General features: G+C 27.4%; 1 protein-coding gene across 2 annotated transcripts in view; it reads left to right on the plus strand.

Moving 5' to 3' along the window:
* LOC129962429 (E3 ubiquitin-protein ligase RBBP6-like) overlaps nt 1–16,247 on the plus strand; it is a 52,403-nt gene that overhangs the window by 31,386 nt on the left and 4,770 nt on the right. Inside the window, exons 7-15 of one of the 2 annotated variants that reach the window (XM_056076197.1) lie at nt 2,186–2,288; nt 2,381–2,499; nt 2,786–2,955; nt 4,436–4,844; nt 5,944–6,190; nt 6,279–6,327; nt 9,024–9,162; nt 9,881–10,110; nt 14,387–14,540. In XM_056076197.1, the coding sequence (XP_055932172.1) occupies nt 2,186–2,288; nt 2,381–2,499; nt 2,786–2,955; nt 4,436–4,844; nt 5,944–6,190; nt 6,279–6,327; nt 9,024–9,162; nt 9,881–10,110; nt 14,387–14,540 (1,620 nt within the window). The remainder of the gene's footprint in view (nt 1–2,185; nt 2,289–2,380; nt 2,500–2,785; nt 2,956–4,435; nt 4,845–5,943; nt 6,191–6,278; nt 6,328–9,023; nt 9,163–9,880; nt 10,111–14,386; nt 14,541–16,247) is intronic. The other variant, XM_056076198.1, reaches the window with a different exon arrangement.

The raw sequence follows: 16,247 nt of genomic DNA on the forward strand, positions 1-16,247 counted from the left end.
TTATGTTATTTGTATAATAAATCTAGTACGATGAAATTTTAACATAAAGCCATAGGTTTACAATTATGATTTCCTTCATGTTTTTTTTTTTTTAAATGTCCCCATCCATTTGAAAATTTTTATTTATTGAATCAAATTTTAGTTTTTAAATATATAAGAAAATCCTGCAACATCTGGTACTTGAAATTTTAAAAAGATAAAAAAGAAAGATTTTCAAATTTTTTATTATTTAGATTTGACATTCTATCATTTTTATGAAGATTTTTGGACTTTTGCTTTTTTTCTTTTTGTAACTCTTAAAGATTTTTTTTTTTCTTCTTTTTGCTTCTCTGTTAAATCTCTCTATACATATAGAGGTTTGTCCGGATGATAGATTTGATTGATAGAGCAATGTGCAGCACAAGCCGTTGAAATTAGGGTCATGAAATACAGCAAAAAGTAAACCTCTTGGGTATTAGTGGTTTACTATGAGCATTTTTTTTTTTTTTTTCAAAATTTTAATTAGAAGTTAAAAAAAGAACAAACATAATTTTAACGTGTCTCTGCCATAACGCTAAAGCTTATCTCTGAAAAATTATTTTCAGAGATAAAAATTCCCGTTTTAAAAGTTTAGATAGGTGATTTTTCAGTAATACCAATTTTATTTAAATGAATTAATTTTTAAAATATTAACAGATTATTAATATTAAAATATTAATTTTTAACTGATTAGTTATGAACACAATTTGTGACAGTAATTTTTATTGTAATGAAAATAATGTCATTGCTTCATCGAATGGTTAAGTCATAGATGTTATGATAATAAAAATGCTTTCTATGCTGTGATTTAAAATTCAAAACTTTAATGCAATTCACTGAATATGATTCTTCTCTTATTGAGTTTTGACATTGAGTTATATTATTTTGTGCTAGCTTCAAAAGAAGCATTAACTGCCATTTTTTATTTTATTTTACTTTGATGGGATCTTTTTAACATCTGGAATTCGTTTTCATCACTTATGAAGACGGGTAATCATTTTTATTTCTTTCTAAAATATTTCACATTTTATTGTGGTTTTTTTTAAAACTAATGTAAAAAATATTTATTTTTGCATATAGATTAAAAAACAGGTTTTTATTAAATTTTTGAAATGTGAAACATTTAAAAACGCCCTTTGCTAAACATAGAAAGTATGAAGCAGTAATTTTTTTAATAAGATTGAAGAATTCTAAATGTTTTTTCTTTTATTCTTTTTGGTTAAAAAAATTACAACTAAAAAACTCATTTGGAACAGGGCATTGTTCTACTGTCAATTTTTGCCAGTTTTGCCAATCTTATGATGGTATCTATCCTGGAATGTTTTAGCTCTTAGTTTTATAAGGCTGCAAATAAAATATTTAAAATTTCTAAATATTGCAAGTTAGCAGTGGAGGAAACTTATACTTTCCATCCCAGCCTTATCGGATAATTATTGCAGCATTTTTAAAAATCAAATACAAATTTTTTTTACTGTTAATCTTATAAAAGTTGATTATTTTGGTAATGATGTTTTTCTTAAAACTCAAATTTGTTCAGTAACAGAAGATGATGTGCTTCTACAGAAAAATAAAAATACACATTTAAATTTAAATATTTCCAATAAAAACACAATGCATTATTATGAATTAGAACATATGCAGGTTTAATTATGTATGATGTAAAAAGGTATTTAATTATTTTTGGCTAAAGTGATTAAAAAAGTGCTTAATTCTTGCAGCAATTTCTCACTATGCACCCTCTAACAAAAATGTAATTAAAATGTAATGATTGCATCTAAATTTTAAAAATATTATTAGACTCATATAAAAGGAAAAAGGGCATCCTTTAAAATTTATTCCAATTGTCTTTTATTTATGTTGTTCCACTAATTTTTGTAACCTTGTATTACTTTTGATAATCATGTTTGGAATTTCACACATATTTATCACTATGCATTGCTTTGTTGTCATTTGTGCTTTTCTCATTAAAATGTTTTCACTTATAAATAAATTCTGATTGGAAGAGTGAAGATAACTAATTACTTTATAAGTGTGTTGTGTCACATATGTGACTTAAAGGGTTTGGAAGCTAGGAAAATAATTGTTTAATTATGTGATTTTTGTTTGTTTATTTTATGTTTCTTGTTTTATTGGAATATTTGAATTGTCAATCTTATATCCAAATTAGATATGTTAAAAGCCGCAGTATGACGGGACCTCTTCCCCCAAGTTATACATGTTTTCGATGTGGCAAGCAGGGACATTGGATAAAAAACTGCCCAACAAACAATGTAAGATGATGATTTATTTTGTTACTTTTCTAAAATTTTTGTCTGAACTGAAAGTTTAGTTTTTAAATCTTTGGTTTTATTTATTTTTATAGCCCGATGTCAAACGTAGTACGGGAATCCCTCGTAGTTTTATGGTTCCTGTAGATGGCCCTGAACATAAAGGTGCTCTTCTAACAAGCTCAGGCGATTATGCTGTTCCTCTTATTGATCAGTAAGTTTCAATTCTATTTTTTAATAAAATTTAGATAGTCTTGGAATCATATTTTATTTTAATAATTTTAATAAAGGAAGTAGCACTAAAAATCCAAGATTTGACTTTTCGAATTAATAATTACCATATGATTTCTTTCTTTTTTTCATTTTTATTTTAATATATTTTTTTAAGAACTATGAATTTTCTTAGTATTAGAATTATTTTTTATGGATTATTTTCACCAGCTTAGATTCTTTTGAAGTTTTTTCTTGATTTTTAAATATATATACATATATTTCTGTAGTCAAGCTTACAAAGAAGTGAAGAAAGAAAAGCCTCCATTTGTTCCGCAAGATGAACCTATAGCTGAACCTGAGGCGGAAGTTCCAGAAGAACTGCTTTGTATGGTTTGTAAGGACCTATTACAAGATGCTGTATTAATACCATGTTGTGGTAACAGTTTTTGTGATGAATGTAAGTAAATTATTTCATTCTAGAAATTTATTTCGAAATATATATTGGGCACTTTGTATTTGCAAATTTAAATGTAGTATAAATGAATCAAATACAGATTATTTTATTATATTGTGGAATTTTAAACAAGCACTTCTTATTGGAAATAATTACTTAATGTTATTTTAATTTAATTTTTTTTTTTGTAATAGTTCTTTTTGATTTAACAGATATATATCCTTTTTTAACCACAAATCATCTTAATCTTACTTTATGATCTACTAGCCGCCTTTGGCGACCAGCTGGTTCGAAAATCTTAATGCACGTTAAAATTTTAATGATTAAATATTTTATAGAACTCCCATTTTAATTGCTTCTTCATAAAAATATTTTAAAACTTCAAATTTTAATAGTCATAAAATTCACTCATAATATTATAAAGGCCTTCAGCCATAAAGTAATGTGTATCTCTCTAATTTTCTGTTTGCTCCCGTAGAATTTATGCTTTAAATTAAAGTGGAAATGATTAAACTGCAATAAATATAATTTTTTTTTTTTTTATTGAAGCAAAGCATTTTTTTTAAATATGAGTACTGAAAACAGAGTCGCTGAGTATTTAAACCTTATGGGCACTAAAAAATATTTTTCTTAATTTATATAATATCTCAAGAAGTTTTCAACAAAATTTTCTCGGATTCATCATGAACAGATCGATTAATTAACAATGTTTAGTTTTAAATGCATCAAACACTAAAAAAATAAACAAAATCGTTTGAAATAATCTGTCGAAAACATATTAAGCATTCAAAACCAAGTCCATATCCGTTGTCAACAATCAGAGCACAATGCGCATGCTTGAATTTTCACCGCCAATTATGGTAATGCAAATGCGTGGATTTTCTACGCCAGTTGGGGTAACGCTATGCAGATTAGAAATTTTTAATTTCCTTTATTCTGTTTTATTTTAATTCAAAAGTACTTCAGAATGAATCTGAATGATTGATTAATTAATAATGTTTAACTTTTAAAGGTTTCAAACCTTAAGAAAATAAACAGAATCCTTTGAAATAATCTGCCGAAAATTTCTTAAGCCTATCCTCTTTAGTGTGGAGAAAAAAAATGAAGCCTTACTTATTGGCGGTGAGGAAATGAAAAGATTTTTTTTGTCGGGAAAGTTAGTTTTTAATTAATAATTGAATTCTAATTAAAAATTTAAAAAAAAAAGGGACCCCAGGTGCACATTCCCGACCTCCAAGGTATACAAGTACCAAATTTGGTAGCTGTAGGTCAAACAGTCTGGCCTGTAGAGTGCCAACACACACACATTGAGCTTTATTATAATTATAGATAGATTAAATGCCATGCTTTTAATTGAAAACCTAATAATGTGTATATATTGCTTTTTATTTAATATATTTTTCTATTAGTTTCATTTTGTAAGTTTAGTATTATTTTTTCCCTTTACATTGCATTTTTAAATGTAAAATAACTTTTTTTGAAGGTGTCAGACAGGTTCTGTTGGAATCTGAAAACCATGAATGCCCAGTTTGCCATGAAGTTAATGTATCTCCGAATACTTTAATACCTAATCGATTTTTACGAACAGCTGTATTAAATTATAAAAATGAAACTGGATATACTACTAAAATAAGAAAAGCTGCATTCTTGAAATCACCACCTATTCAAAGAGTTGACTCGCCTCAACCTTCACCTGATTCTACTGTTGAAAGCCAGTCACATGGAACTGATAATTCTACAACTCCGTTTGATCATAGTCCTAAAAATTCTGAGTTTAAGAAAGATTCTATTGACCTGGATACTGCAATCAAGAAAGATGATGATGAAAATTTTTCAGCCTCTGGTATTCAAACTCCTGAGAATTTGACTCCCAAAGGCATTATTGAAGAAGAGTAAGTAATATTGATTTTAACTGGATATGTATGAGTGAATTAGCCTTAAGAATGTTTTCATTTTAAATTCAAATTCTGTTATAAGCAGCGCCAGTATTACTCATCAAGTACTTATGCAACGAAGGATGCTTATTTATTTTTCAACAGCCACATTTGTTGATAAGGAACCTTTCCTCTCAAAAATGGAATAATAATTAGGATGTTTTATAGTGATGAAATAAAATCTCGTATTGTTTAAATTAGTTAATATTATATAACATTAGTTATTTAAAATTAATGATTCTTTTAATGACTTAAAGTTAAATAACTTAAGAGAGAATCTCAAAAAAAAATTAAATTTATACAAGAATATTTTGCATGGTTTAAAAAGTCAAAGACGAAAATCAGGTTAAATTTTAAATGATTTCATGTGTGTTCAGTAAAAATGAAATTTTCAGGTTTTAGGAGTTTAAATCCTGAAATTACATTATGTTAATAGCTTTTTGAAGTGATGGTCCCCCCCTCCCAGTTTTTTGTATTCATTTGTAGTGGGAGTATGCATGGAATCTTTGATTTTTAGTTTGCTACTGGAAGTATTGTTTATTCTCTCCTGCACACTATTTAAATAACAAGCGACCTTTAAGTGAAACTTATACCTAATGCTCAGTATGTTATTCAGTATGCTCAATAGAATACTCAGTATGTTAAATAATAATATACAAAGCTCTTATTTTTTCCTCTGTAATAAAATCCATGAAAGGATTTTGTGCACATACCTTTAATAAATCTGCCTCTTGTCATACTGTCAGAAAGAACAGTTATTTATTATCTTGTGATTGAGGAGAAAATGAAAATTTAAAATGTTTTTTACATTATTGAATACATAATTTAGTGTTTTTAAACATTAATGAAAATTTGACTAAATGTTCTGGAAAATTTAATATTATTGAAAAGAAATATACATTTAAAGATGATCTAAAAAACATTCTTGCATTATAATTCTTACAAAAATTAATTCTTATAAAAATATCTGTGTAAAAGTCAATCAAGTTTTTGTTTAATTTCTAATAACTCAAATTGTAATTAATGTGTACTTATTAGTTCATATATTTGTTTTCAGTTCTGATGCTCAACCTGGTACTCCTCTTGCTGATGAGCCATCAAATGATGGGATTAGCCAGAACTTACCTATTCAAACTATTGGTCAAGAACAATACAGCACTGATAGATATGACTACCATTCCAGTTCTAAATATTCTCGTAATCATCGTGATGACTATCGTCGTCACTATGATGAAGATTCTCATGAGCCTCGACCCATCAGCACTATAGAGACTATTACTAATACACGAAAAAATAAATACGGTGTAAGTTTTTACTAACATTTCAATATCGGAATTATTTTTAAATTTATGAAGCATTATTAAAATCTAACATGATTTTCTCATTTTTCAGCGTCTTGGTCCCATACGACAGCATTTTCCTGATCAGCGCTCTCATCGTGGTGAGTCATATGTCATGTACATGTACTGGTGTTTTTCTATGTTATCTTATCCTTTAATTTGTCTAAGCCCTTTTTCTCCTTTTAATCCTTTGTGTATATGTTCTTATATTATTTTTTTTATATGTTTACAAACAAAATACAAGTGATTTTGCATAAGCTTAAAATGGTATCCAGTTTTTCATGTTGTATATAAATAGAAATGTTATCTCTATCTCTTAACTAATAAGGCAGAATTTGTGAATATTAGGCAGTTTGCCTAACTTCTGAACGAATCATCATACAAACATTAGTTTTACACTTGCTTAAAATTCTAAAAAATATCTTTGTAATGACATCAATTTTATTGCCGTACAATTTTTAATCATTATTCAAAGTTAATTTAAACATAACTTTTGAAAAAATTTTGCCCCTTCATGTGTTTTCCCTCCCCCTCCCTTTAATAATTTATAAGCATGTGTTTTATTTTTCCTTACGCACATATAGAAAAGGTAGGCACAAGCAAAATTAAGAATATGGTGGCTAGTAATATTCTGATGAAATCTATATGTTGGACTTTTTTTTAGAGTAATGGTATCATTGAACTAATTAATTGAATGAAACCATTATTTAAAGGGTTTATTTAAATACCAGCTATTACCCGTGACTTCGTTTGCATGGAAATTTTGATGTATATGTATGAGAACTTACAGTCTGATCAGCAGTTGGCAGTGTCTGTCTAAAATCGCCTGCAGGCAAAGCGACAATGTCGCCCATCACCACCTGGTTAGTGCAGATGTCCTGCAGACTGCGGTTGCACACCTCTTATGCATGTTTGTGCGCCATTGTGTACTCATTCCATACTATTAATTTGCATTGCTGCAAAAGGATTCCCCGGCCACTATTTTTGGTGATTGGGGTATCTTCACTTGCAAGATTAAGCAGCAATTTAAAAAAGGAGTCTGGCAACCATTAAGCAAAATTGCAGTAATGCCCAAGAAAACTACAGCCAGAGCTCCTTCACAAATTCGCCTGATAATTCCCGTCTTCACTGAGGTGGGGCTAGGCCGAAATCAGCGAGACATCTTCCCAGATATGGAAATCATTTTATCCTCAATCAATACCAAAGCTTCGTTAATGATTAGGTCCTTTGAGTGCCATCCAGCCTATGCACGATATCTTCTGATAAAGCGTCTTTGTATTTATCCCACAGCTGGAGGAGGTTTAATAACAAGTGCTCACTGAAATTGCAAACTGATCTTATAGATACTTTCATAGCCCGAGTTTTATTACTCCGCTTCAAAAGATTAGATTTGCGTTTTCTGGGCATTTCAAAAAACTATCAAATAATAAATAAAAAAAGTTATAACTAACCTAAAAAAACAATGCACTTAACTATAAGCATATACGAAAAATATGCAACTGACATGAATGCTATTTAATTACAAAAGCACACATCTAACCTAAAAACAATTTATTTACATAATTTACCTGAAATAAAACAAAACAGCAAATCAAGTTCGTGTTTCTTTAAAATCAAGCCAAGTCTATTTTATTTATCTATCGAGATTAAGATAGCTACTACAGTATAATACACATAATTTTAAAACTTTCAATTAAAATGAAAACACAGTGATCAACAATCAAAACACACTGCGCATGCATTTTCAATGCCAGTTAGGGTAACGCAATGCAGATTAGAAATTTTCAATTTCCTATATTCATGTTTTATTTTAATTTAAAAGTACTTCAGAATAAATCTGAAAGATCGATTAATTAAGAAAGTTTAATTTTAAATGCATCAAATACTAAGGAAATAAATAGAATTGTTTGAAATATTCGGTCGAAAATATGTTAAGCCTAATCTTGTTAGCATGGGGGAAAAAACTCAACTTAAACCTTATTCATTTTTGGTGGGATTTGGCCTCAAATTTTTGGTCAGAAAGTTAGTTTTTAATTAATAAAAAATTAGCCACTCAGTTAACCGGAATAAATAATAGCCTATGTCCTATTCCAGACTATAATCTACCTCTGTGCTAAATTTCATACAATTCCATTCAGTCGTTCTTACGTGATTGACTAACAAACATCCATCCATCCAAACTTTCACATTTATAATAGTAGTATAGATGAATCTTCGTTTCCTATTTAAATCATTAGCAATATGTTATCTTTGCTTTCTAGGGCTGTTGCATTATTATTCTTTTAATTTACTGATATAGTCTTATTTATGTTCATTTTATCATAATCTTTAAATTTAATATATATTGTAGTGAACCTAATTTCAGTGTTTGAGTACACTAGAAAGCTGTTTCTAAAATAATGCTGCAGTTATTATATGGTATGGCCTGTGTTTCTATCAGCCATCTTGAAAATTATCTGCTGTATTTGGTACACAGCATACAGTTTTTCATTAATATAAAACTTATAGCATGTTTCCACCACTCTAGCCTAACTTATATTTTTGTAATGTTTATGAATTGGCAACTTCATTAATCTTTCACTGACGAGAAGTTGATCCACAGTATTGAGAGTTATTTAACCAGTGTTCTTGTAGGGCTTTAGGGCTCTGACTGTGCTGTTATAAAATGTTTTATCTGTTTTTTGAAATAAAAATTTAATATTATATTCATTGTTCATTGTTAGTAAAAATATGCTTTAGTTTTATTTTTTGCATTGTCATTTCCATTTATAAAATATACATGTAAATGTTTCTTCAGCAGATGACAGATCTGATAGTTATTACCATGAGAGGGATGATTACCATAGTAGATATGACAAAAGGCACACTAATGACAGAAGTTCTCGAAGAACAGGCCATTATGATAAATCTTCTCGTGAATCCAGATATACTTCAAGGTAAGTAGTTTAATTTTAAAAATAAATAAAAGTTAATGATAAATAATAATAATATAAATTAATAATAAGAAAATATAATAAAATAACAATAGTAAATAAAATTTTAAATATGTTTTTAGGTGTATATAATTTGACAATTTGTTCTTCCACCGGGTGAATCAGTGTTAAAGCACTGCAACATATTATTTCAGTATAAGAGCACTTGCTTTGAAAGAAAATAAAATAAAAATAAATTTAGTGGTTTCAGCTGTCTGTTATTTAAAATGGAAAGAATGTAATAATATTCAATACTTCAGTCACTTTTATTTTTTCTCCCTTCCCTTTCAGAAGTCAGTAAATTGCTACTGACAGAGGGCACTGTAGATATGTATTTTTTTAATATTAAAATTATGATTTCATTAAGAGTTTCACAGAAATTTAAAAGATATTCTTCAGACTTGAAAATTCATAAGTTGAAAATTCATAAAACTTCACATTGATTAAATTCAAGTAGTATAGCTATAAATATTTAAGCCCCAATCCTGATCATTAGTTGTTAGAATGAACTGTTTTTAATTTTCAAATTTTGATAACTTTGTTGATAGTTATTTTGTATAAATTTAAAAATAAGTTAAATATTTTACTTTTGTAGTACGTAATTATTAATTAAACAAAAATAATGATTTTTTTATTAAAAAAATTCCTATGGAAAAATTAATTTCTTTACTTATTATTTCAGTTCCGCTGCTGATTATTCTCTCCCTGAACGTGATAATGATTATGATTTACCAATGCGTAATGAGGATACTTTACATAGACATCAAGATCGTTATCGATCACCACCACCCCATCCAGTTCTTATACCTGCTGTTCCAGCAATGTTTACTGCACCTGTTGCTGCTATTCCGCCTGCACATCCTGCATTATTACCAACTCCTCAAGTTTTTCCTTCTCAACCACCTCCACCAGGTTTGTATTATTTGCTATTTCAATATTACATGTTACAACAAGTAGTGTAGTGGTTGAGTCAGATGAAGGTGCCTAGGTACTAGATGATACCATGGAGATAGCAGGATAATAGGTTTTATGTCATTTTTAAATCAAATATAAGTGGTTGGAAAATTAATATCATGCCTCGTTTATCTATTAGATCCCATAATTATGGATTGTTTGCTACCAATTTTATGTACAGCTTTATTTGAAATCATTTATGTAATTAAGAGAAAGCATCCAAAAATATAAAATAATAAGATTTATAACAAAAAAAAAAAAAAAAAAAGAGTTGAGCAGCATGTGCATTCTCCAATGTACCTTATGATATTGAAAATAAAGACTTAAAAAACATGATACCTTTCCGTGAATACAGAAATTTCAGAACTTTTTCAAATCAAATTTTATCATTCTTGAGATTGGGTGATTTTCTTTTATTTAATAATACAATATTTTTTTATATATAAATTTATTCATTTTATTGTTTGACTAATCATATTTGACTTCTTTGTCCTTGTTTGTCACAATTGATTATTTTATGAACTACTCTTTTTGTTTCATGTAGGACAACAGACTTTTATGTAAAACAAATTACTTTTAATGTTTTGTTTTTTGATTGTGTGTTTTTATTATTATTATTTCAATTCATTATAAAAGTATGTATATGATGGAAGTGTTATTGACAATTAGATATGCTGAAATGCAATTAAGTCCAGATAGTTTCATGGGGATAGTTCTAATCTTGCATTGTATTACATTTGGGTCATCCAAATGAGGTTTGTTATAACATGATTAGCATTAGTCGAACATAATAGACATAGAGCCATTCATTAGATTGGAAGAACACCTGGAATCGATCAAGAATTCCTAAAAATAAATAAGTCAATAAAACCAATCAGGATCTTACTTCATGTCATCTTGAAATGATTAATTAATCCAATATATGGTTATCACATGAGTTATCATATTGAAGTTAATTTTTAAAAAATGGATGATTGCAAAAAACAAAACAAAGCAAAAAAAAACTGCATAATAATATAAATTGGAAGAATAATTTCTGCCGTAATTTCCCTTTTTATTAGTTCAGAAATTGTTTTGCAGAGTGGCTAGCCGACTGGGAAATCTGAGAGATGGGGAAAAGCCAGGGAAATTTATTCAAAAATTAAAATAATAATGATAATTATTATTATTGTAATGGACAATTTTTTTTATACGCTGAATGAAACAATATTGGCAGCCAATAATATCCAGTCATTCCCTAAAATCAGAAATCAAGCCATCCTCCATACATGCCTGTAAGCACGATGTTTATATTTTAATTTAAGATGGATCAAAATTTTAACTATGTAGGATCATTAGCACTGTAAGTGCCTTCAATTCTGAAATACATGCATCTAGTTTTAATGGATTCTGCTTCTACTGACTGTTTTGAAACCATTAATGTGTTCAAAACTTGCCTTACATCCTCTATTATACATGTTTATGAATATATATATATATATTTTTAACTGACTCTTTCACACTGATTTCATGCATGATGCCATGATAATCTGATGGCATAATAATTTGTTAATTCATTGTTTTCAAATTGAATTATAATCAAGGCTCGATTTAGCATTTGTGTTCTAAGCCTAAAAATGTAGGGATATGAAAGTTAACAATTACATTCAAAATTGCAGTGAGAAAATTAATCATTATAATTAATTTATTATATTTGCAATTTTTCCTCCTGGAATTTTCTTTCTTTATCAGAAAGAACATCAAGTTGCAAAATATATTATGATAACCATATAATTAATGATTAATTATAATTAATAATAGTGGTTTTGCTTCTGCATTCTATGGAACTATTATGATTTTCATCTCTAATGAATCTTTATTATTCAAAGGAAGGGGGTGGGGAAGTGAAACTTGTGAAAAAAGTGGAAAAAAAAAGTGTATGAAAAGTGAATAATATATGAAATGTATAAAGAAAACATATTGTAATCTTCAAAAATATGAATTTGAGATTTGGACAAAACTATACATTTCAGAAATCCCCAAGTTCAAAAAATACATTTTTGGAATTATGTCTGTCTGTGAGCATATTATGTCTGAAAAATGTTTCTTTGTGAACATCTTAACTCAAAATCATTTTGAACTAAATGGAAAGAATTTGGCATATTGTCTTTCACGCAATATATAGATTTCTATCAAATTTTAAATAAAATCCATTCTTAGTAAGTTTATCTGAGAACAGGCAAATATGTTAACTAAAGAAAAAAGTTTGATGGATAAAATCTAGTATGCTGATTTAGCATTGTAGATAGATATCAAATTATGGACCGAATTTGTCTAGGGGTTGATTGTCTGTCTGTCTATGCTTTTATATGTTTGCAAACATGATTTTAAAAATGTAGCGATTTAGGTAAATGAAATTGGGAATTTAATTTCAGCATACCAAGTGTATGCCAAGTACATGCCAAATATTGAACCAAATCCATTTGATGGTTGACCATTTTGTACATTCTCATGCATTAAACATGATATCTCAAAATGTAGCAGTTTAGACTAATGGAATTTGAACACTTTTATGAGTTGGGATATGAAACACAGGGGGTGAATGTGTATACCATTTTTATACTCGAGAAAATTTCGTGTGAATACTGCTAGTTTCTGCTTCTAGTGTAAAAGTATGAATTCATATTATTAATAGAATCAATATTTTTAATTAGATGTGATAAATTGTCCAGCCTTAAGAACTAGCACTAATTTATTGTAAATAAACAAGTTTGATACAAAATTGAATTTATTTTTCCACTTTTTGAAGGTTTTTGTTTGTTTGTTTGTTGTTGTTGAATTACAAAGTGTAAAGCTTATATTTCCTTTAAGCTTTTTTTTTTGTATATATATATATATATATACTTTTTTCTGATTATTGGGAAACATTATCGATCTTTTGCTATATCGTAGCATGCAAACATTATTGCCAATATTTTCTTCTTTTTATTATTATTGTTATTCTGGATGTTTTAAAAATACTTCTTGCGTCAAATAAAATGCTTTTGAAGTTAAAATAATAATTAAATACATTAAAGTAATTTAAATTGCTATTTGGTACATTACATAAGTGCATATTTATTCTATATTTCACATTTTCTCCAAAAAATGTATTTAAAAAAAAAGAACTAACATTTTTCTTGTACGGTTTAATGTTAGATTGTTTAAGGAGTCTGAGATTATTTTTGATCATTTTATCCTGCAATGGCCAGTGAATAATATAAGAACAAATTTCCATAAAATTTTTATTATACCTTATTTTTTAAATTCCATCAGATGCATTTTGTTGTTTTGATCTGCTGTGTTTTATAAATCTATATTTGTATATTTATTCTATGCTTGACTGGTTCAACTTTGTGGTTTATTCATGGCTGTTGATAATTGGGCTTTACTATATTGTTAAATGAAATGTACTATCTTCTCCATCTTTCATCTTATTCCTATTTTGTTAAAATCAACACCTTCTTAGAATCTTGTCTTAGAATGGAAAATCTTTGGAACTAAAAATTTTTTTATTATAATTTATTATATCTTAAAAAATTTTAATGCAAATTTTGTATATGCATCAAAGAAAAAAATTAAAAATTAGAACCAAATTTCCATGGATGATACATAAGTTCAGTCAGCAACGAAAGTACTTTTCTTAGTACAATTTCCCTACCAATTCCTTGCAGGAGAAATTGTCCGTGGTAAAGAAAGAATTGCAATATTTCATCTGACAATAATAGAAAGCAATAAATAATTTTTCAGTTTAATAAAACTGAAAAATTATTGCTTATAAAGGACTTGGGAACTATATTTTGAAGGGGGAGGGGAATGTTTAAAAAAATCTGCTGTAGAGTAACATTATGTCAGTATGAGTAGGTTTTCTGAATAGTATTATGAATGGTAAATTATCTTTTCAACTAGCAAAATATAATGTAGTCATCAAGGATCATTGTCTTATGGTAATACATTCACACACATCCTTTCCCTCCTATTACATTGACATGCTGCATAAAATATTAAATATGTAGGTTTATGGAGTTTTGCTTTCATGTTTTGAAAAAAGAAAAGAAAAAAAAATCCAGAGTATAATGTATGGTATGTTTAGTTCTGTAAATAATAGTGTAACTATTTTATAAAGTGCTGGTATCTGAAACTCTCCTGTTAAATTAAGAATATGTTGCAATTCAAATGCTTACCACTTTTTTAATGATTTTAATATTTTTTGCAGGTGCATCACCTATAAATACTTCTCATATAACTTCTCAGCCTCCACCTCCTGGTGTTGGACCGTTACTTCCTGTTTCAACTGATTCAAGTACTTTTGTATCTCGTCCTTTTGAAAGTGAAGATCCCTTAAAGGATGCATCTGTACCTAATGAAAGGTAAATTGTTTATGAAGTTATAATACTTATAACTTTTAAAGAATTTATGAAGTTTGAAGACATCTGCTTGAATAATTATTTATTTCAAATGTAAGATATTATTTTAACTTTACCATCAACTTTATAGTGTTTGCATGGTTTGATGCAGAATAAAGGAAAATAAATACCTTTATAATGAATCAAACTAATTTAATTAATAATTAAATTAGAATTTTAATTTCTGCCTTCAGCTTGTATTTATTGCTTTCTATTTGAACTAGAATAAATGTGACACATTTCTGTCGAAATGCAGATTTCATCATTATTGAGATATTTTCTTTTATATAATAATTCTTATATTTTTAATATCTCAGTACTTTTCTGTAAATTTATTTTATTGTTCAATTAATTATTCATGCTTATTTTACATCTTTGTATATATATTTGACATAATTCATTATATTATGAAGTTCACTTTTTTTTGTATCAAGTTTTTATTGGACCTTCTACAAGCTTCGAATTTTTTAAATACTTTTAGAATATATTACAAAGATACTTGTGATTAAAGTAGTAATTTTATGCATCATTGGGATACAAAAGATTGTATTTTTATGCTACTGTAAACTGTTGCTATATTTATGTAATTGTTTGTATTAAAAAGTGAAAAGTTTCTTGTAAACTGTTGCCTACATTCTGTTATTTTTAAGTAACGAATTCACTAAAAATATTTTCTATTATTTTTGTTACAAATGCATAGTAAATTCCAGGTCCCTTATGTAAATAATAAGCAAGATTTCTCTTTTTTTTTATGTAAAGAAATAATAATAGCCCAATATATTAAAAAATGAAAAATGCTGATAATTTTCAGAACTTATTTACATTTTATACTTTATATATTTAGATAATATTATATATATATAATTAATTACTAATTAAATGTATGTAATATTTATTACTTAAATAATATTAAATCCAATTCTTAAAATCTTTTTTTGCATTGTTAAACAGTAGAAATTTCATATATGCTGTGTATAAAATATTTTAAATTCTGCAATATTAATAATTAGTGATATTAGGTGATATTATAAATATAAACATGTGGTTCATCTATCTTCTAAATTTTGTGGTATTGTAACTTCACATTTTTATCCGTCTCATGAACTATACATATATTAAACAGAATCCCTTTTCTTCAACTTTCATAAAAGAAGATTATACGATCAAATAGTTGATAAAACAATAAAAACAGATTAAACTGCAGGGAAATATTGTAATTATTTTTAAAAATTAGACAAACAAAAAAAATCTTTAAAAATTGCCAAAATTCATCAAAAATTTGCATGATTGTTAAATTTGTATGATTAAAAAAACAGTTCTTCAAATTTTAAAGCAAGTTAAAATTTATTTTTGTGCAATAATATTTTTGAAAATTATAGCAAAGAAGCACCAAAGTTGAGTTCAATTTGTATTGCTAAAAGTTTAAAAAAAAAAAAAAAATATCTCTAAGGTGTGCACTTCTATTATCTCAAAGTATGCATATAATGTACACCAAATTTTGTAGGTGTTGGTCACACAGTCTGACCTGTAGAGTACGTTTATCATTATAAGTAGAAATAATATAGAAAACTTGCAACTCTCTTATACTAGATTAACTGTATATTTATACTCCAGCTTAAACAGTCTTTTAATAAGTGTAATAACAAGCTGCACCTTTATTATTTTATTTTA

This window comes from Argiope bruennichi, chromosome 2, assembly GCF_947563725.1.
Source record: "Argiope bruennichi chromosome 2, qqArgBrue1.1, whole genome shotgun sequence".
NCBI classification, from domain to species: Eukaryota; Metazoa; Arthropoda; class Arachnida; order Araneae; family Araneidae; genus Argiope; species Argiope bruennichi.